Here is a 22,468-nt window from a genome sequence, read left to right on the forward strand (position 1 = left end):
GTGTAAGCCTCACTCGCCTTGTTTTCAGATGGGGATGTTGAGGAAGAGCATTTAAATGTCTTGCACAAATAGCAGGGAGCGCATGTGTGAGAGCTCAGGCTTAGAACCCTTGAGTTCCTGGCATCAATTTCTCTGGCCACTGGAGCAGGCAGTTCTCATGAGGACCTCACAAAAGCATACTTATGACACTATATAACACCATCGTAACTCCAGTCACTACAAACTCCTCTGACCTTGGGGAGCCTACCCAGAAGACAAAACTTCCCTTGCATAAATGGAAGGGTTGCCTGCAGAAAGACTGCAGGATAAGTACATTACTCATCAGTTAAAGGCCAGCTCATTCAAACTACTCGCTGTGCAGTATTTCCTTTTGATTTAAAGGACATTTGCATTAAATCAAAAGAGGTCTTGAAATGTAGATTACTCATGATGCGGTTGCTCTATATGTACTTTTTAAGGCATTGTGTGTGTTGAGACAATATCTATTGGCCATATACTGCTTACTCTTGGGCTCCGTACTGTAGCCCTTTCCCCAGTGTGTAGTCTGACTGACTTCAGCCGGACTATTCCCAACGCTAATGCCTGCCTACCTTAAAAAATTAGCTGGATAACCAGAACTACAAACAATGTGGTGACAGGAAGGATTAATGTAAAAAAGATCACAGTTACTTGAGAACCTGTATAAGAAAATAACCTCTTTCGCTGCATATTGTGGAACAGCCCAATTTCAGCACTCATGCAATCAGGCAAGATCTCAGGCAAATCAGGAAGAGGAAGAAAGAGAGAAACATCAGAACCCATCACAGATGGACTGGTTTCCAAAGGAGAGTGGAAGTTTTCCAACTTTGTTGTGACTGCAAAAGATAGAACGTGTTGGTCGACAACCTCCACATCAGAAATGTCACTTCAAGAAGGACATTATACAATAAGACATTATATAATAATATGGCTTCCCAAACATGTTAGTTTGTTGTTTTGAATCCCTACATTTAGTATGTACAAATTTGCCTTTCCTATAATAGCAAAACCAGGCCCTTACGATGCTAATTTATCACAATCCAAAGCAACATGCTGTTGAGTAAGCCAGAAATTATGAAGGAATCCATGCCCCAGTGAGTATTTAAAATGATTATTTCCATGCATTGTGGGTGTAAAAGGTACATCCCCTCTGACCCCTTTGCAGCCTGGCATGGCACTGCACCGGAGGGATAGCTCAGTGGTTTGAGCATTGGCCTGCTAAACCCAGGATAGTGAATTCAATCCTTGAGGGGGCCATTTAGGGAATTGGGGTAAAAATCTGTCTGGGGATTGGTCCTGCTTTGAGCAGGGGGTTGGACGAGATGACCTCTTGAGGTCCCTTCTAATCCTGATATTCTATGAAGTGTGCTCCACTTCAGTTTCTTCCAACTGGGCATCAATGCATTCACTTTAAAAGGATCTGGGTGATGAGAAGCCAAAACAAACAAGCAGTAATTCTCAGGGAAGGAGCAAGTGTAACAAAAGTTTATATAACCCTCGCCGTAGCATCCCGGTTCAGAGATCCTCAACTTAAAGTCTACAAAACAAAGTCACTGAGTCTGATCAGGCTAGTCTCCTGGGCCCTGAGAGAACTCACTACAACTGAACACCATTTAATCCATTTAAGTAGCCCGGTGCCTCCTTGATTACCTCAGGCTGTCTTGGTTCTTGGCACCAGCCTGGCCATTAAAGGGGTAGTACACATCTTTACAATGGGCCTGATCCTGAAAAAAATCTCTAGTCAGGTTACTGAGGTCTACTCTATTACTCACTCAAGCAATCCCACAGATTTCACTGATACCTCTCACCCCAGTTGCAGGATCAGGCCCTAGGGACCAATCCTGAGAGCTGCTGAATGCTCTCAACTCCCACTGAAGTCAATGGAAGGTGAGAATGCTCAGCCACTTCACATTTCATTTCAAGGCAAAATGAAGAGAGATGATGAGGACCTATGTATGCAGATAAATACCACACTCAATTGCACCCATGGAATCTGACTGGTTTACGGGGGGGGGGGGGGGGGGGAGGGGAGGTTGCCCTATTGTAGCAAAGGGCAGAATTTAGCCCATGAAGTAAAAAAGCATGAAACCTATAAGCAATATCAACTACCTGTTTTTTCTCTCTGTTAGCAAAATACTTTCTAAATATAGGTAATTACCCACCAGTGTAACCATTCTTCAAACCTGTGTATTTTCTATTTCCTTATTGGAAAATGTAAACCGGAAATGTTTTGTTTTTATTTAAAGAACGTTATAGATGAGGGTTTGGGGGTTTTTTGGCGGGGAGGAGGCTGGATTTGTTTTTTCGCCACAATTATTTTGGGGTACAAACCAACACACTGCAAAATAACCACCAGCAACCTGGGATCTTGTGTCTGTGGTTTGTAGACAATAGACAAGAAAAATATCATGCAGATGGGGATTCTCAGTCTATGAAATCTTGCCAGGGAGCAACGAAATCTGCTGTACAGTACATGGTTTCCTGCAGTTTCTCGCATTGAGTGATCTGCAAAACCTGTCAGAAAGCTCTGCACTTTGTTACTCTCCCCATTGAGATATATTTATAGGGCTTTGGTTCACATCCAGGTCTGAGTGCGAATACACCTGAAAAATACATTCTCTTCAAAATTTTGGCAAACAAAACCTGAATTCGCCCTGGTACTCAAATACAAATCATCTCCACATATGGAAATGAATATGCTGCAGAAAGGCAATATTAGCATAAACATTTGCCCAGCACTCCTGACCTACAAATGGCACCAAACTTAGGAGTAAATCCTATAAATAGATCCACATGGATGTGATTTAGCCCCTCGTTTGACTTGGCAGCCTCAAAGTGCTGGATCACTTCTTCTCCTACAGTTCAAATCCCCTTCCAAATCAAATATCTGTGGAGCATCTTGAACTGCCACGTTGGCTCTGCCTAGCATCCATAGTGCCCAAAAGTCATGAACTTATGACGGTTTGGGCTTCACAGGCTCAACCCGAATCTTCCATAAGGGAAGCTAATACCATCTCCTTTTCATAGCTTGGTTTTCACCATTTTTTGCACCATCCATTATCTGACAGGCCTCTGAAACCATCCAGAGGCAAGTCTACTACAACTTGCCTTATTTTTTCCGGCTGATGGTGAGTGAAACCTGGGCCTGTGGCTCTTTAGAAATTGTCTAGATAAACACTGAATGGTACAGAACTGGATAAATACAAGATAAAAACGGAGATGGTTTAGTGGAAGGGTACCCTGAGAGGTAGGAGGACACAACTTTCTGGACAACACATAAGATTCAGTAATTAAATGAAACTCCCTTGGACAGCCATTTAGAGATATTTGTTTGTTTTGGTGCAAGAGGGTGGCACTCATTGTTTTTGGATAAACAGGGACCATAAGCCAGCTGCTTAGAAAGTGTAAACTGTAGTGTCTCCATGGAAGCTGATTGGGATTGGCCTATTTATATTTGAATGATTCATATTCAATACAAATTGGGTCTCAAACAAAAAATGAACCTCTTTGTCCTTGGCCTATATATGTTTGTGTCTTGGAGAAATTACTCAGTGTTAACGTACAACACACTTTATATAACGTGATTGAAAAATCAATACAATACAGCACTGGAGTCAGTGAATACGGATTGATATTTTATACATAGTAAAGTATTCAAAATGCACTGCTTTCCGCCAATATCTAAAACAGGGTTAAATATTATTAACAACTATGAAAAAATCACAAATAAAGTAAAGATCTTTACATAAGGCCCTTATTTATCTTGGGAGGAGTGGGATTAGGATGAAAGGGTTACTGACATCCATAACATTTTTATCTAATCCAGGATCATCACTTGAATAATTTTTAGGTGTTTGGGGGTTCTATTATTATTAAATATCTACTACCCTCCAAAAACATGTTTGTACTGTAGCGATCCTGAGAAAAATGCTATTATAGGAAAGGCAAATTTGTACATACTAAATGTAGGGATTCAAAACAGCAAACTAACATGTTTGGGCATCCATCTTATTATATAATGTCTCGCAGCATGTAAATCAATGAGAGTTTTGCCATTGTCTTCAACTGGCACTGGGTCAAGCCCATACTAGATTAAATACCACTCTTAATTAAGTTAATCAGAGCTTTGCCACTGACTTAATGGCAGCGGAAGCAAGATCATGCTGTCTTTACTCTAGGGACTGATCACGTTCCAACTAAAAGCAATGACCAAACTCCCTCCTGACTTCAGTGCATCCAGCCCTTACAATTACAGAACCAATTTCTGCGCTCATGCTCACCAAGGTAAATCTGGAGAAACTCCAGTAATGTCAGAGGAGATACACTACATTTACACTAGTGTATCTGTGAGAAGATTTTATCTCTGAAAGTTGCCTTTGTATTTTTTATTTTTCAGCACAGTATCAGTCACTGCAAAATGTGTTTAGTAAATTTGCATTGCGGTTAAACATACAGTACAGCCAATGCAAGGCATACAAACGATACACCAAGTTAACGAGCCTCTATTTTTAGAAAACAAATGTATGTAGCTATATTATTAATAATACCGTCAAAACTACAAATGAAATAATTTTCAAAAACTACTTTAGGGCTTAAGCTTCAAGATATTATTCAGCAGGAACTCCCATTGACTGCATGACTGGGCCTATACTTTTCACCACTAGTGCTTTTGGGTCACTTTTTAGGTTTCACTGCTCTTGCGCAATGAAAAAAAAATCAGCATTAAGTCCTGATTTCTTAGCCTGTATCTCACTCTGATTCCATATATGGCTACCATGCTGCACGTTTAATCTAGGACCGCAGGGGAATGTTTAATCTAGTTGCACATGAAGATTTTTATTAAGATTTGTAAAACATTTTTAATACAAAATCTAAATTTGGAGCCTAAACTACCTGATGGTCTCTTCTTGACTTTCAGCTACAAACGCTTCTAAGCTATAATAAAGGCACGTGGATGGATATTTGTAGGGAATTCATTAAACATAAATTAATTTTGATCCTTTGCAAAATTGTCTTATACAAACTGATTAATGAGAGGGGATCAGGGTCAAGACAAATGTCCTTGACATTGTATGACTGTACTGCCAGGCATTTCAATGTGGAAGATATCAGAAACTGACTAGAGGCTACGTTCTGCTCATGTTACTAATGCAAACAGTCCCCTTTGACTTCAGTGAGACTATTTGGGTGAGTAAGGCAAGTAGATTTGATTTAAACACTGGATAGTGGGATAAACTTTCATATATATTTTAAAATATTTGCCCTAATATCTGTGAATAAAAAATGTCTAATTACTTTACAGTTTTTTTCTCCTCTGAAAACAAACTCAAAAAGAATGTTATAGACATTTAACAAAGTCTAGTTTCAGAAATATGATTGTACCAAACAATTTTATTAATATTTCCATACAAATCTTTTAAATAAATTCTGCCTAATATTTTGATGTTGTTGAAAGCAAACAAAGGTCACTGAAACATTTTTTCTGAGTTTTACATTATACTGGATATTATAAGTTAACTCTATTTTCTTTATAAACTAATCTAAAAATAGTAATGCTCAAGGCAGGGTAAAAACAATACATTTTGCTTTCTTTACTTTATTTCAAAATAGAGTGATTATCAATACATTCTTGTTATATTTACTTCCCAACTCTTTGGATGCAAAATAAAATTAAATAAAACAAAAAATAAAAATAAAATATCTCACTGTGCTCATTTCATACAATAGCAATGTACAAATCATGCAAAAAATATTATAACTAGTATACCACCATCAATTTCTAGACGTGTTTGTTAACTCTGAGACATTTGTTAACATTAGTCACAAGGCCATGCCTTTTATAATGTGTACCGTTATGGCTTTAAAAATTACCTTTTGGATTATCTTTTGATATATTTACTCTCAGTCTGGAAAACTAAAGGCAAAATGTCAACTGATGTCTGGACTCAAATTACTGCATTATAATGACTGTTTTCAGAGAAAATTGCACAAAGTTTTTCTCTTTCAAAGAAATGATTACACTTTATTGATTTCATTAAAAATGTAAACTTGATTTATAATACAATGAACACAATAAATTATGTTAACACCTTCACTGCTTTAGTGCTGCACGTATGTCATTGCAGCCACTGTAACAATATGGCCGCTCAAATCAATATAATGCAAAGGCTGGCCTGGTCTGTTTAGCCACAAGGAAGCGTGCATTTCCTGGACAGACTAGCATTAGATTGGAATGACCATTCCACTAAACTGTTATCCAGACACATACACTGTCCCTTAACACTGGAGGAAGTAAACTAACATTCAGGTTGTCATTTAAATCAACAGCATCGAAGAAATATAGAGGTTTGCCCACCTTTGCCATTTTTATTTTTTTTACTCACACTGCTATGCCTAGGTATTGCACCACGTATGTCAAACACTATTGAGAGACCTACATAATATGTCCAGACTGAGCAACCCTTCTTGACACTGGTGAATATACATTCCATTGACCCTGTTGAATTCAGTCAGACAACTCATGGGAGCAAAGTGATCACCACCGTGAATAAGGGTTCCACAGCAGGGACAAACTATGTAATACACAACAGTGCTCCTCCACCTGCTCCCATTTAAGTCAATGCCAATGCTACCATGCATTTAGGCCCTGATCCAGCAACACGCTAAAGCCTGTGCTTACTTTTAAACTCGTGAGAACTCTCATTGCACTTGATTAAAGTTGGGCATGTGATTAAATGCTTGGCTGGAGGGGGACCTAAAAGAGTCACCAGATCTGTCCAATGTGGGCATAATGGCAAAGTTCTTCTTCTCTTAAACAGTCAATGGGAGATTTCCCCAGGCGGAAAAGGGGAAGACCGGACCTAATTAATGTAGTTGAGGGAGGCATATCAACCTTAACTGTTGTTCTGTTAACTCTGATCAATATCAACCACAAATATATCACCTTTAACAACACTCACAACGTAGCGTTTATTTATGAAATAATTGTGTATTCTTTTTAATGCACCTCTCGCAACAGAAGGTTATGAGACAGAGGCTCTGATGAGGCTTGAAGTGTGTCAAATGCTCTCTGCCTTGGTAAATCTCAGTGACCCTTGACGCATTCTCAAAGCTGTGCAGTACTGAGTGGAAGGCAGCAACCCATTATCCTGAGATTGCTGATGGTGCCTTTATGGTCTAGCATTTCAGTACATCGTTAAGATTCCTTAATCCATAGGCCCTTGACACAATAAACTAAAACACTTTCCTCAGAGCCTATGCTGTGATCTGGGTCAACAGGCAATTAGGAATCTTTTAGGCCAGGAATACATGCATGCCTAGTAAACATATCCAGAAAATCCCTCTGACATTTTGGATGAAATAAGTTAGTGTGCATGTGTAATAGCAGCTTTTTCAAGATGAACCACTCCATTGTTTATTTATTTTAAAAACATCTAAAGTCCCTCAAACATTTTGTACCATGGGGAAATTAGAAAAAAAAAAAAAACCTTTTGAAATTACAAGTAGAAAATCTCTCTTTCTTCTCTCTCTCTCTCTCTCTCTCTCTTTAAAATAAAGAAGTGCTGATGTTTTTAAAAAACTTTGTTAAAAAAATATTCCAGGCATTATGCCAAGGCTCATCCCAGAATAAAATTTTACAGCAGTGTTATAAAGCCCTGAAATTAGAGGTTTAGACTGGAAAATGCTGACGCAGCCTTAACCATAGTAGTGCTATCGGGCTTTGTTGTAATAGCTGCCACTTGGAATTCATGAAAACATTAATATTTATTTTCTATTGCAACTTGATAGACTTATGTATTGATTTTAAAAGGCATGGGGGGGAGGAGAATTTATGGCAGCAAAACAGATTAAGGTCCTGATACAAAGTCCATTGACATCAGTGGAGAAGCCCCTATTGTCTCGAATGGGCTGTAAATCAGGCAGATTTTCTGTATGATGCTTTACCAATACATGCCTACTGTGATCTTAAGATACCATTTCCCAGTGAGAAAAAGGGGGTGTTTTCTATCTTGACCATTTGTTGCTATCAATTGAGATTCAGCTTTCACACAGGCAAGTTTCTATTCTTTATAGATGTGGACTACAAAATACTCTGAACTAAACCAAGACCATTAAATACATTTTACAATGTGGCTTTGATAGACACATGATTGCCATATGGTTTCCTGTTCTGATTCATTATCTGACTGACAGCAGTCAAATAGATAACAGGGACCAAAAAAATGACGCATATACAATTAAACTATTACCCTTATTCATTAATGCCTGTAAATACTTGTAGTGAACACTATTTAGATTAAGCTGCAGAACCCTGAAAAGCAAGACAACCGATGGCAATTAATTGCCTGAGACACAATACTAAAAAAACTAATGAATCTATTTTAAAATGCACCATTGGTAACAAATCTGAAATAAGATAATAATATACTAATTTCACAAGAATAGTACAGAACATTTTTTTATTATTATCATTATTATTATTATTATTATACCTGATCATGGGATCCTGGATAATTCTATACAATTTGTCACCAGTTTTTGTTTGGTATATTGTTCTGTTTTTAATTTATACTGAATTATTAATGCATTGTGATCAGGAAAACAAGTCAGGCATATTAAATACATATTACGGAGTACATATTTTCCTATTTAGTATACAAAGTATTTCATAAATATGAATTATCTTACAAAAATAATTTCTGCTACGCTCACACAGTAAGCACTTTGAAAAGTTTGGTCAACCTTTTGGGGTTGTAGGAGTTTCACATAACTGAGAAGGAACTCTAGTCTTAATTGGATTTGATTCTTACATAAGATTCTGCATGAACATCAAGTATTTTCTTCATATCACTACAAATGCTGCAGAAGTCAGGTTGCACTTTTTTTTCTTTTCTTTTTTTTTAATTTTATGTATAGACAGGTATACTTCAAGGGTCAAATTTATTTTATAGGTATGTTATGCATGGTATATTTTAAACAAATATTTGCACAATTTAACATTATAAATCCAGTGGTTTCAAGATGCAGGCCATAAATGTAACCGATTTACACATACTATTGAATGTTCTCTCTTTGCATGCTTTTTACTTTTCAGATAATCTTTAAACAGTGCCGTTACAACACCACAAATCAAAGGATTACTCCAGTTCCACCAACTTAATCCACGTGCAAGATGAAGGACCCAGCTGAGGTACAAACACTGGTACCAGTTTTCTTGTGTTTGCTCTTACAAATCACAAGGAGACAAAGGTTTTGCATTTAAGGTACAAAACATATATGCCTTTTGAGGTTAAATTCAGTGTAATATGTGTCTAAAGCATCCCTTTGGCAATAGAGTTTGCAGTATCCCTACAGGATTCCAGAGGGTATCAGCTTTATGTAGTAAAATCTATTAAGGAAATTCTCCTCTACTTGACAAATCATATGCAGCTACAGACAGATACCCTTGGATATACCTGCCTCTATGCCTACCAATATAATATAGTATTCGGAAGTTAAAAGTCAACAAAAGGCACTTTCATCATTAAATAAATGTCCTCTGTAAGAAATAAGATTGCATGACCTATATTTTATTCAAAGCTGTTTGTTCTTCAAGGACTTGTAGGTAGTCAGGTGAACCTTGAAGTTTAGCTTTCAGTTCAAAATATTCACTCTTTCTTTGCTCTACTACAATTTTACTATGATTACCACCTATTAATGACTTCTTGATTTTTTTGTCTTGTTGTTTCTCTGGATAACGTATTTCAAAGCCACTGACCCCTATGCTGTTGTATTCTTTTTTACTTTCAAGAAAATTCTGAATAAATACATTGGAATCCCTCCCAGGAAACAACTCATCCAGTTCATCAATTGTGCTCAGTCTTTTTCTGGTATCCACATGCAATAAATCCTTTTCCTTGTCGGTAATATTTCTCAGAATGATTTTTTGCCCTTGTGGATCAGCAAACGTGAAGCCTGTTTCGGATTCTTTTAAGCCACAAGTGTGACTTTTGCTCATCTGCTCAATGGTTTGAGGAATGAAGGCCTCTGCACCTAGTCCATCCTTTTTGTTTGATTTGTGGTCATGCTTTCTTAGCTGCAGTTGCATGGAACTGCACTCTTGGTTCCCAATTCCTTCGTGCTTTACTGTTGGTTTCTTGTTGCGCCGAAGCACAAAGACAAGAAGGCAAAAAGCAACAAACACTGTTAAAATAAGCACAACTAGTATGCTTAAGATTAGGATGGACAATGGAACTGGGCCACCAGGAGGACTTCGAATTGGACCCAACGGTGTAGTAAAAGTGACAGCAGGCACAGGACTAGTGAACAGAGCAGATGGCTTGTTTAAAAGTTTGGGACATAAGATCTCATTTTTGAGAGACTTCAGTTCAATGTTAGCAAACTGAACAGGTGTTTCACATTTTAATTCCTTCACCACAATACCTTCATTTAGTTTTTCCAGCCATAGTTTTAAAGCAACTAAATCACACGTGCAGTCCCACGGATTACCTTCCAAATCAATTTGTGTAAGAGATTTGAGCTGATCAAGAACGCCACTTACAGGTAGATACATGAAATGATTGTTCCTCAGATTCAGTCTAGCCAGTGGAGCACCAGCAAAAATGTAAGCCGGCAGACTTCTAAGAAGATTGTTGTTCAAGTAGAGCAACTGCAAATTTGGCATTAAGTCAAAGGTGCTGGCTAAAATTTCTTTGATAATGTTGTATTCCAAATACAGATATTGCAAATTATGGAGGCCAGCAAACATTTCTGGACTCAGCCGCTCTATCTGATTGCCATTAAGATACAATCTCCGTAAATTTGTAAGGTTGCGGAAAACTGCCCCTTTGATTACTGCAATCTGATTGCTGCCTAAATGTAGTAAATCCAGCCCTTCAAAGTCAATGAAATCTGAGGTGTCCACATCCTTAATATAATTGCCATTTACATGCAGTTTCTTGGCATTGAAAGGTTTTGGTACGAGTTCGGCCAATGATTCTATATTTCTTTCTTGGCAGTTTACGCTTAATCCCAAATCAGAAGGATGAGTTTTGCAGACACATGGGCTTGGGCAAGGAGTTAGAGGAGGTACCCTGGTCTGGTAAGACACAATTTGACTGAGATTGCGATTAGAGAGCGCTTTTCCTGCTACTATCCCCGAGATCTTGGAAGGATTTGTAGTTTTCGGAGGCTTGGTGACTAACCTGTGCATTGACGTTTGCGTAGTGTGGCCATTAGGCGTGCTGTAACCAGGCTCCAACTGGGATGGAGGCAGAATGCGCACATCAAAATCACTCCCAGTCCCCATGGAGCATAATTCCTGTTTATTGGTTTCCTTTAAAAGCCTTCCATACAAGTCACTGGGCGTTTCACAGATAGCTTCTCCAATGTAAATGTTATAGGGCATATTCTCCAGCCAGGCTTTCAAAGGCAACAAATCACAGGTACAATTCCAAGGGTTATCTTCCAGCTGCAGTTCGACAACTCGACCAATGTGTTCCAGAACTCCAATGTAGGGAAGCTTCTGTATTCGATTCCCTCGTATATCCAGATGGGTTAGAGAAGCGAATCGAAAAATATTATCGGGCAGGAATGAAATCAGATTGTCATTAAGGATGAGGACTTTCAGCTTGTGAAGCTTATTGAAGGCTCCCCGTTCAATATACTTGATTAAATTGTAGTCAGCTTGGAGATACTCCAAGTTCTCTATGCCAAGGAAAGTGTCAGCTCGGAGAATCTTTAATTCATTGTTGTTCAAGTGCAACTGTTTTAATGCACTGAGCCCAAGGAATGCTCCTCCCTCAATGTTCTGCAATTTATTGTTACCCAGTTGCAGGGACACTGCATGTGTAAAATTAAGAAATGTATTTGGATATAGAATAATCAGTAGGTTGTTCTGAAAATTAAGATGGTAAAAATTAGACCAAGGTGGTTTGAGCTGATTTGGTCGGTAGACTGCAACCTTCTCGCAATTGACATACAGTACATTCTCAACTGACACACACGAGCAAACATTGCAAATTTCCACCGAGATGTCAGGATCTGCATTTGTAGAAGAAACTGGGGTTGACAAAACCAGAACGAGCCACAGCAACATCTTCTTGTGATCAGCAAGCAACCTTATGCTCCTGAATAAAGATACAGAATCTAAAGAAGAAAGAAAGAAAAAAAGAAAAGAAAAGAAAATATTTTTTTTCAGTTGTCATTATTCCAAAAAGTCATTTGGGTTAATATTCTACTGTACTAAGCTACTGTACCTGACTAGTATTACAGATAAAGTATAAACACTAAATATAAAGTACAATGAAAGGTTGTTTTTTTAACAACCCCACAAAATAATTACAGATATAGAATGTGAACCTGTGTGGACACACACACAAATATATGTGGGTCTATAACATATCTCCTGTACATGACAAACATGCATAACTAACAAAGTAAAATAAGCAAAGCCGGTTTAAATTTTTACTCATATGAGCTATCCACAATTCTGTTTCTGTACATATCTTGCCATATATATCAAGGATGTTAAACACACTTTGATGTTAGGTATGTTACACACATGTGGGTTGAGATAATACAATGGATAAAATAAAGATGTGGGGGGAAGAGCAGTGCCTCTATACAAGGTTATAGCTGTATCTACATATATAACTATCACTAGACAGAGAGTGAGCGAACACACACAGAAATATCACTACTGTGCTCATTAAACGTATTGCAAGTAACATACTCCAAAGCGGTCAGAGAGAGCCAATGCATTATCCATAAATCAGGATGATCTGCTATATGTTAACGATGGAGGGATGTGTCAGGACCATCTACAGACATGCAGTCCCATTCCCAATAACAATACCCTGATTGGCAGTGCAAAACAAAGTCGTAATCCGCCAGCGTGACATCACCAAAACCTTAGAGCAACTTTTATGGAAGAAACTGATCTCACGTGCCCTGGTCCCTGACATGAAGGTAGCTTGCAAGAGCCCCTCTCCTATGGCCAGGCCGTGCTTAGCTGCCATTTTTCACTTGGAGATCGGGAGCCACTGTCTTTTCTCGGGGTTAGGGGCTGGTGGGATTTTTTCAGTCAGTTCCAGCGGAGTCCCCACGGTTGGGAGGAAGCGAGCTGGGACGGCAGGGAGCCACTGCATGGGAAGGGGAAGCAGGAAGGGCTCGAGCTGGAAGGGAAGGCAGAGGAGGGCCGAGGGGAGACAGACAGGAGGGCAGAAGGACACGAGGGAGGCGGGTGCAGGACAGAGGGGAAGGTAGGAAGGAAGAGGGAGGTGGGAAGAAGGGGGCAGGGAATTAGGAGGGCGCTGGGGCAGGGGCGGTGGGAATCCAGCGGACAGAGCCGATCCCCACGTGCTGTCGCTTTCCGAAGCCTTCCCACGGCCGCCCCCCAGCCCGCGGCTGGTCCGCAGCGCCCGGTCCATGCGGGCCTCCGCCCCCGCCCGCGCTGGTACCCCGGGCTCCCCCCAGCAGCGAGCCCCGGGCGGTACCTACGCCGAAGGAGGGGGGGGCGATTCCGCAATGTTTTGCCGCAACACGGTGGCCGCAGCCGAGCGGCTCGGCTGGTGCCGGCTCCAGCGCCCGGTCGTGGGCGCCCTGTCCCCGCGGCTGCAGTCTGGGGGGGGGGGACCGGGGGGAGGGGAGCGCGGCTCCCCCCCAGAGCCAGCCCCCTTTTGCAACAATGCACAATCACCCCCTCAGGGCACCTTTGCGAAGTCCCCTTCCCCCGCGGCCCCATCCCAGCCCCACTCCGCGGACCGGCAGCCCTGCGGGGAAGCCGGCGGAAAAGCCGGGCAGCGAGCGAGCGAGCGCCGGGGAACTTGGTGCCATTGACCCCGGGGCTCCGGGAAGCCGGCGGCGGCTTGCCGGGAGAGGCGATCGGGCCGGGGTCAGGCTGCCGGAGGAAGCCCTCAGCCGGCTCCCCCAGTGGGAAGCCTCCGAAATAAATCCAATAAAAGCCACACACCGAAAAACCAAATCCCTGCTCGCCCCCGGAGCCACGTTGTGTCCGGCGGCGGATCGCCCAGCCAGGGCGGAGAGGCACCTTCCTGCCTTACCTTTGCCATCCGGCTCCATCTCCGGCTGCGCCGCTATCTGCTCTGCAGTTTCTGCGATTGTCTCTACGTGATCTGGACTTCTGCTGCTCCGCGCACACACACACACACACACACACACACAGGGAGGGAGACACACACGAGCAACACAGGGAGAGACACACACAGTGAGGACCCCCCCCCCCCAAACACACACACACACAGCGGTTATTACCCCTACAGCCCCAAAGCAACGGAAATACACTCAGTGACACAGATTAGCCCTATACACACACACACACACACAGTCGCACGCGCACACACATTATCCTGTACACACACAGAGATTTCCCCTTCCACACAGCCACTGAGATTTCCCCCTCCACACATATAGAATCATCACACACACCCAGAGAGAGCTCTCACCCATCCCTTACATGCAGAAAGACACACACACACACACACACACACGCTGCTCAGAGGGACGGAAAAGCCAGAGGAAACGAAGGAGAGCGAGACGTGGATCTAAGAGCCCAATGTGCCCCAGAACACGAACGACTCAAGCCAACAAACAAACCAACAAACAAATGCATAGCTGCTCCCCTCTCCCCGCTCCCCCTCTTGGGCTGGGATGACAGGATACTGCACCTTTCGCTCAGAGATGCCCCCCTCGCAGACCGAGGAGATGGAGAAAACAGCGCTCAGAGTAAAACAAATACAGCGACCCTTAACGGTGCCGAGTTTCCAGGCAGCATCATTCCACCTCCCCCTGCCTGCCCGTGCTGCAAGGGGCTAGGGGCTGGGGGGTGTTCGCTACAAGTGAAGCCACCTGCCCAGGTATGGCTGGGGCTTCGGGTGGCCCCTGCTGTCCTGTGTGGGCTATTCTGCATCTCCAAGCTAGCCACAAAGTGGCTCCATCACTCCAGCTCAACACCAACTAGCATCACATTTTGCAAAGGAGCAAATAAAATAGACAATAGACAAAGTCTCCCCCCTGCATCTTCTCTGACCATTTAATCTCGCTCCCCCTTTAAACAACCTAGAGGTTGAAATTGGGTGGGCAGCAATGGTAAGAGTGGATGTGAAGACAGTTATGAAACCACATTGCTTTAAGGAAACACCAGCCTACCCTTTCCTGAGACAACACAGATATTTGGGTAGCTCATTCTTTGTAGTTGGGTGAAATTCTTCCTCTGCCTAGGTAACAGCTGCAGCATGATGAAAATAGCTTCCCTCTGATGCTATGCACTTGTGCAAATCAGATTCTGCTAATTACGAACTCCCATTTACTTTACATTTTATAATATCATTTAAAGTGGTAATGAATACCACAAACAATGTGACACAACTCTCCAAGGCAGAGGAATCAGTTCACCAAATGTGATCTTATGAAGGGAGTTGAACTGTTTTTCCTTTGCTACAAATGTTAACATGATTCAGTAGGAGAGAGAAAACTGTATATGTAAATATTGCACCCATTCCAGGTGTGAGTGAGCATTCTGCATGGCAAAAATCAGAGATTTTAAGTGAGCAACAGAATTTCTTCATTTATGGAAATGAAATAAACAGTATGCTCTGAAGGCTGACTGTATCTAATTGAAACAATTGTAGAATGTTATTTTGCATTAAGCGGATAGCTTGATACCTGAACACAAATGCAGCTGACATCAGTGATTTGCATATCACAACAGATATGAAGTAATCTGTGATTAATATTCACCCAATTAAAAACTGAAGTCTTTAAAATGAAAATGCCTTTAATTATTGAACCATTAACAAAGCACTATGCTCATAAAAGGGAATACATGTATATAAGAGGTCCAATTCACAAGTGGATGTGCATAGTTTGGCCTGAATTCCCCAAACTCTTTCTTCAAATACATTTTCAAGATGGGGAACTCAGGACTGCAATAGAATGCAGTCAGTAAAACAAGTTAATACCAGATTGAAAAAGCTACCTAAAGTAGCTACATATACAGAAGTATAGGTGTGAGGATCAAGGTGCTGGTTTTGTTTTATCTATCATTTTAAACCAGATGTTAGACTAATTCGTTGCTTCTTTAATAGGTCAAATTGAATCAGGCATTTTTAGTATGCCACTACTCCACTGCCATTCAAATAACTGGCTAGACACCTAAAGAAAACTTCAGACCCATACAACAAAGAAGCAAGCTTCAAACTGTTAAAGCATGAAATGAATAAGCATCTAACTGAAGGGAATTAAAAAAGCAACACAGACTTCATAGCTAAATTACTTTTATTGTTTGCATTATAAACTGCTATTGACAGTGGTTTATATTGATGCTATTGTAAATCATGTCAGAACAAAACTTAATATGCAATACGAATTTGTTGTTAGAGAAGGATTTAATATATTTTAGCACTTTTTTTTTACTGTGTAGCAAAAGAAAGGAGAAAAGAAAGCTCAAAATCTTTTTAAAGTGATTTCTGAGCTATCACTAAACTATATCATGTCAGATCTGTTGAGACTTATTCCAACATTTATATATAAAGAATTGTATCTTTTGGTATTAAAAAAACCCATAAGAAACCAGTTCTAATTTTGAAAAGTAAAACCAGAGCATGAATTCAAGATCAAGATCTAAGACAGTGGCAAACTTAAGATATAATTTGCATAAAATGGTTCCAACTTATGCTGGGTCATATTTTCCCTTGAGGTATGTGCAGAATTTCTATTGTCATCAATGGAAATTCTCCATACAGATTGATGGTAGACCATGGCCTATAGATAGAAGAGAGAGGAAGGACAACTTGGGTTATCTGGTCTGAATCGCTGCACTTTACAAGATAACTCTGGACCAGCGATCATTCCCATTATTGTCTTGTCTACCCTGTTCTCAGATATCTGCACTGATGGTACTTGTATACCACCTCTAGTTAATTTTTTCCCCTCTACTCAAGAGTGTCTTTACTGGTAAGAATTTTCTGGCAATGGCCAGAATAAACGTTTCCTTTTTTTAAGTTTAGCATCAGAACCTATTTTAACAGCTAGAATAGTAAAAACCATTCACGGAAAAGAGAGAGAGGTGATCAAACAGGGAAATGTGAGATATTCTACTCTATGTACTTGGAGATGGATACAGGGTGGCATTCATCAATGGTGCAATTACCATATCAACAGATGTCATTACTGCATCTAAATACGAGTTCCTGGGATCACAAGCTGATTCATTGTTTTTGGCTAAGGCAACTTGTCTCAAATCTCAGCAAAAATCATATAGAAGTTTATGTTGATTTCATTTAGGTCATCACAAATGTCCATAATCTCTCACCCACCCATATTTAGAGGTAGGTAGAAATAGAGGAAATAGAAGTGCAAGACTTTATGGGCATTCAAAATCTGCTATCAGAAAAGCACTCCTATAACAAAGTCCTCTAAATGCGGAGGCCAGTGAAAATGCTGAATCCAACATTCATGGCAAGATCATGTGTCAAGGACCCTTGAGCACCTGATCCTGCTTCCCACACACAATGCTCATTGAAGTCAACGTGAGCTCTGTGCGGAGGGTTTTTTGCAGAATGGGGTCTTGAGAGAGAACTGGAGGAAAGGGTGATCTGAGCACCCTAAACTTCTTTTTCTTGGAGATGTTCTATTTAATTTGTAAATGTGGGGTATTCTAGGCGTTGTGCTGTAGTAAGACACAACTACACAAGGGGGGGGTGTTTCTATGCCTCTGTCTCTCTCTGTGTACACAGAGCTTTGAAATCAGAGACTGCAACAAGGATTGTGACTATCTTTACCCAGATGGGGTTCACCAGAGGACCCTTGCACCTGTTCCCACACCCACTCACTACCAGCTGTGATCTAGCCCATTTTATTATATCTGGCAACTGTAATGACAGCAGTGGGACCTGTGGTTCTGGTCCAAAATGTACAGAAGTCAATGGGAATGTCAATGGAATTTGGTTCAGGCCTTAAGTCATTAAAATTATTTGTAGCAATGTAAGTTTAGACACCACTTTAGACACATTCCCTGCCTTGAAGAAATTTAGAGAAGGAACTATAGTTAAACCTTGTGGTTGTGTGTGGAGGGAGGGAACTGTTTAATTTTAATACTAAAAGGGGCTGGTTAGCAATATTTTGACATAGAAAGCACATGTTGGTGTGTCCTCTGTCTGCTCCTGGAGTTTCCATGGTAAAACAATTTATATTTAACAAGGCGACACCATCCCTCTGCTACCAGATAACAATTGCAACCCTCAGCAAACAGCCAAACACAACAGTGACTGCACAGCACTGACTAGTAATGATTCTGCAGCTGACAGGACATGTCCTTTCTAAGGCTACATCTACACTACAGGGGGGAGTCGATTTAAGATATGCAAATTCAGCTACGTGAATAGCGTAGCTGAATTCGACGTATCGCAGCCGACTTACCCCGCTTACGACCTCTGCGGCTTCCTGTCGACGGCGCTTACTCCCACCTCCGCTGGTGGAGTAAGAGCGTCGATTCGGGGATCGATTGTCGCGTCCCGACAGGACACGATAAATCAATCCCCGAGAGGTCGATTTCTACCCGCCGATTCAGGCGGGTAGTGTAGACCTAGCCTAAGAGAAGTAGGAATCAGTAACTCCACCCGTTGGTCCTCCCTTTACATGTGTTTAGTCAAGCTGTCTGTCAGCGGAGAAAGAGAGAGAGAGAGTGTAAGCATCCTTGGGGGGAAAAAAAATTGTATTTGAGTTACTCTCTGCATGTGCAACTTTTAAAAATACAATGTGATAGGAAACAGTGTGAGTCTGTAATACACTGAAGACAGAACCACTGCAACCGAGCGCTGTGCCAAATAAAGTGGAAGAAATGCTGTCAAAGATATGGCTCTGCACGGTTCCATATTATTTCCAGCTAGCTTACTCCAGTTTATCCAGGAGCCCTCTTCAAGCTGCAACAAGTAACCTATCATCTGCTACGGGAAAGCAAACATCAGCTGAGAATACATTGCCGCCTGTATTTTCTCAGCACCGGGAAAGGTGTTTTTTGTTTGTTTTCATTTCATCTATCATTCACAACAAGTTGTTACCTTTCAAGTTGGATAAAGAGGGTATGCTTCTGTTAGTGGGCTTTCTGTAAACTCAGCCCACATGGGTCCTTGTCCCCAGAAGTACTCCAGCCTACCTGCACTGTCAAGGCACACTGGGCAGGCATTTGTTTGCACTAAATTGGAGATGCCAAAACCACCTTGTCAGTGCAAATGTTTACACATTTTCTTCGCGTACGTTCAGTAACCCAGGGATCACTCATCTCGCCAACTCACTGTCAGAGGCCAAGAGCTGAAGCCATGCTTGGTCAAAAGGCAAAGATAATAAAGGCTGTGAAATCCCAAAATAGACAGTTGACAGTCACCGAATCCACTGTGGGTATCACTGTATGAGGATGTGTCACAGCAACAAAATCATAGTACAGACATATGATGTATCCAACATTTGCTCAGCTATTGCTACGTCCAGGGTACCTGGGGGAACTGAGCAGTAAACTAACTCCTCCCGAAGAAAAGCACGGCTGAATTCCAAGCTAGAAAAGTGCACATAGCTAAATTAATGCTCCTGCAGCCAAGATCTATTATAGAAATACTAAGGTGGAAGAAGTTTCACTGACAGCTGGACATGGCATGATGACAGGGAAAGGGGAAATCGTACTGTATATTTGGCAAGTTGTTTTTTTTTTGTGTCTCCGCTTGTTTTGTCTGATCTTTTAGACTGTAAGCTCTCTGCAGCAGGGGTTGTCTTCTCTGCTGTGTGTGTACAGCACCTTGCACAGTGGGGCCTGACCCTGGTTGGGGCCTTTAGGAGCTACAAATAATTGACCAATACAAATAATTTACCTATTATACTCCATATTAAGGGGCCTGTCCTGCAGACCCTTACTCACATGAGTCGGGATTAAAGTTACATAGGTGTTCCTCCACTCAGCATCGCAATCCCCTCGGTAACCTGGTGCCCAGTGGAATTCTCTGTCCAGAGTTAGGTGTTCAGGCTCCCCAGGCAATACATGGGGAGAGTAAGGTACCTAAGGAAGGGATCGGCAGAAGCTAGCAGGCTGAGCAGAGAGCGCTCTAAGCTAGTCAGGTGTGAAATGATGAAGGGAGTGGCTTAGGTACCTAAGGTACTCTTTCTAATGCAGATAGACAGACCTGCAGAGCTCTGTTTGAGCTAGCATGCTGAAAGTGAAAGTGTAGCTGAGGGATAGCATAGTCAGCAACTAAGACCAGCTGCCTGAGTATAAAGTCACCCGAATGCCCGTGGGTGGCAAGCCCGAGCCAGTGCCCTTACTCGAGCTTGTGTGTGTCTGTCCGCTAGTGCAGGGAAGCACGCTTCCAGCTACAGTGCAGACATATCCCTAAGGAAGGGATCATCAGATGACCTCCTGAGGTTTATTCCAACCCTACTCTTCTATGATTCTATGATATCCCAAATGGCTGACCTGATGTGCTTGGCTGACAGGCAGAGGTAGACACCTCCTTCCACTCGGGATCTTCAGACATGAACCTTCTCCTGGCCAGGCCAGGCCAGCCACTTAAGCAGTCCTAGCAGCTGAACCTCTCTCTGCTGCTTGTGCATGGATACCTTGCTCACTCTCACCCTGGCCTGTACCCCCATTTGTCTTTTGTGCACGTGCTATACTGTCCATCCCTCCATTGGGAGCCTGCATCCAACCCTCCTGTTGCAGGATCTGACAGGTATCAAGTCTTAAGTGTGTCCAAAACACACCCCCACCATTGGGTCCCGCTGATGAGATAGGCATTCTTCTGCCTTGATTGAGAATCTTGCTTCCAGGTCTCCAGGGCTTCAGCTAGAGCTCTGAGCAGCCCGTTGGCAATGGGTGCCAGCAGCAGTTCAGATGCTTTGGAAATGCTGGCCAGGAGAAACTTTGGCACCTAGGGGACTTAGGCATCTGCAGGATTAGGCAGCGGCTTAGCAGAAGTTGTGAAAATGTCAGTGGCACCTAAATGGTGGATTTAGGAGCCTAAAGAGGAGGTTAGATGCCTACGTACGTGTAAGATTCTTGGCCCCATTGATATTCTCCCTCTCTGTAAACTGTGAGATTCACTCCCCCAATTTTTCTGCCGCTGGATAACTGGCTAACCAAACAAAACACTGGAATGTGGTAGATATGGTCATTTATGTGCAGAAGGTACCATATGCCTTAGATTTGTTGCTTTGTTTAGGGGGACTTGATATATTCGGAGAAAACGTTTGCAGCAAAATTAAGATATTGCACTGGCTGTTTGCACATTACTCCACTTTAATCTCCTCTCCTATTGCTCCTAGGGTTTTCTTTTTCAGCTGCCCTAATTTCCTCTACTTTCACATATTCTATTAATTTCAATTAAGGCCTCTGTAGGCTCATGAGCCTGTCAGGCTTTTTTTTAAATTATTGCTTTTAAAAAAGCAGGCTTGCTTGCCAGACTGACTTTCCCATGGCCTGTAGACCATTGGAAAGGAGAGTATCACCACGACCCAAAATATTTTGGAAGGAAGCAGAAGCTTACTATACTATGAAGAAGTGAGTTATGATAGGATACTAGGAGGCACTCTTTTCTAATGACTGTAGGCCAGAGCCTCATCTGGTGTGAACTGGTTTCAATAGAGCAAGTCTGACTTACAACAGCTGAAATTCTGGTCACTGTAGATTGCTTATGGGGAAAATGCCTTTAAAAAGCAAACTGGTTTATAGCAGGTATCAGAGAAGAGGGAATCCCAAAGATGTGGAACAATACTGTTGTTCTTTAGTAGAAAAATGTGCTAATGGAGATCCAAAAACTACCAGGTTTCTATTAATAGGCTAGTCCTGTGTCTCAGAATGGAACTTAGATGGGTGGTATAGAAAATGAATGACTACTTGATTAATAGATAAGGCCAAATTCTGCTCTAATTTACACCAGCATAAATCCAGAGTGACTGCATTTAAGTCAAGGTCCTCACTAAGGAAAAGAGAGAAGCTCTTTTCCTGCAGACTTGAGGAGGTCTACTTGAGAAAAGTTGCAGAGACTTCTTTCTCCAGTAGAGTTTCTGAGTTCCCTGGGAGTGGAATGTCTGGATTTCCTTACTTGGAAAGGGGATCTCAGCCTTTTAACATTTAAAAAGAAAAAAGTCTTGTGCTGCCCTATCTTAATCACAAATAATCTTCAGAAGAAACACTCACTCCTGTTCGCTGTTTGGGGGAAGGAGTTAACAGAAAGTCTATAGTGACTTCAGTTACGGAGTTTTACCTGAGGCCTGCATAATGGGGACATCATTGAACGTACAGAAGATTTCCTGTCTTGCTCTGAATCCATGTCAGGAACTGAGCTACCTCCATCAAGGAGGAGCATATTCAGAAGAACCAAAGACATGGCAAAGCATAATCTGTCACTTAATCACAACCAGCCTATGCTTCTGATAAGGACATCAAGTTGAAAGTCTTGGGACTTAT

General features: G+C 41.7%; 1 protein-coding gene and 1 long non-coding RNA gene across 2 annotated transcripts in view; one reads left to right on the forward strand and one right to left on the reverse strand.

Moving 5' to 3' along the window:
- LOC117883188 overlaps positions 1-9,196 on the forward strand; it is a 31,005-nt gene extending 21,809 nt beyond the window's left edge. The window contains exon 4 of the long non-coding RNA XR_004647197.1: positions 9,113-9,196. This is a non-coding gene — a long non-coding RNA (uncharacterized LOC117883188). The remainder of the gene's footprint in view (positions 1-9,112) is intronic.
- A 347-nt stretch (positions 9,197-9,543) lies between these two features.
- On the reverse strand, positions 9,544-14,165 carry SLITRK4 (SLIT and NTRK like family member 4). The gene is made up of 2 exons (XM_034782274.1): positions 14,061-14,165; positions 9,544-12,144 (listed from the first exon to the last, which is right to left on the reverse strand). The coding sequence occupies exons 1-2, from the start codon at positions 14,077-14,079 to the stop codon at positions 9,581-9,583; spliced, it is 2,583 nt and encodes an 860-aa protein (XP_034638165.1). The 5' UTR covers positions 14,080-14,165; the 3' UTR covers positions 9,544-9,580.
- Positions 14,166-22,468: the final 8,303 nt, after the last annotated feature.

Source organism: Trachemys scripta, chromosome 9 (genome assembly GCF_013100865.1).
Source record: "Trachemys scripta elegans isolate TJP31775 chromosome 9, CAS_Tse_1.0, whole genome shotgun sequence".
Lineage (NCBI taxonomy): Eukaryota > Metazoa > Chordata > Testudines > Emydidae > Trachemys > Trachemys scripta.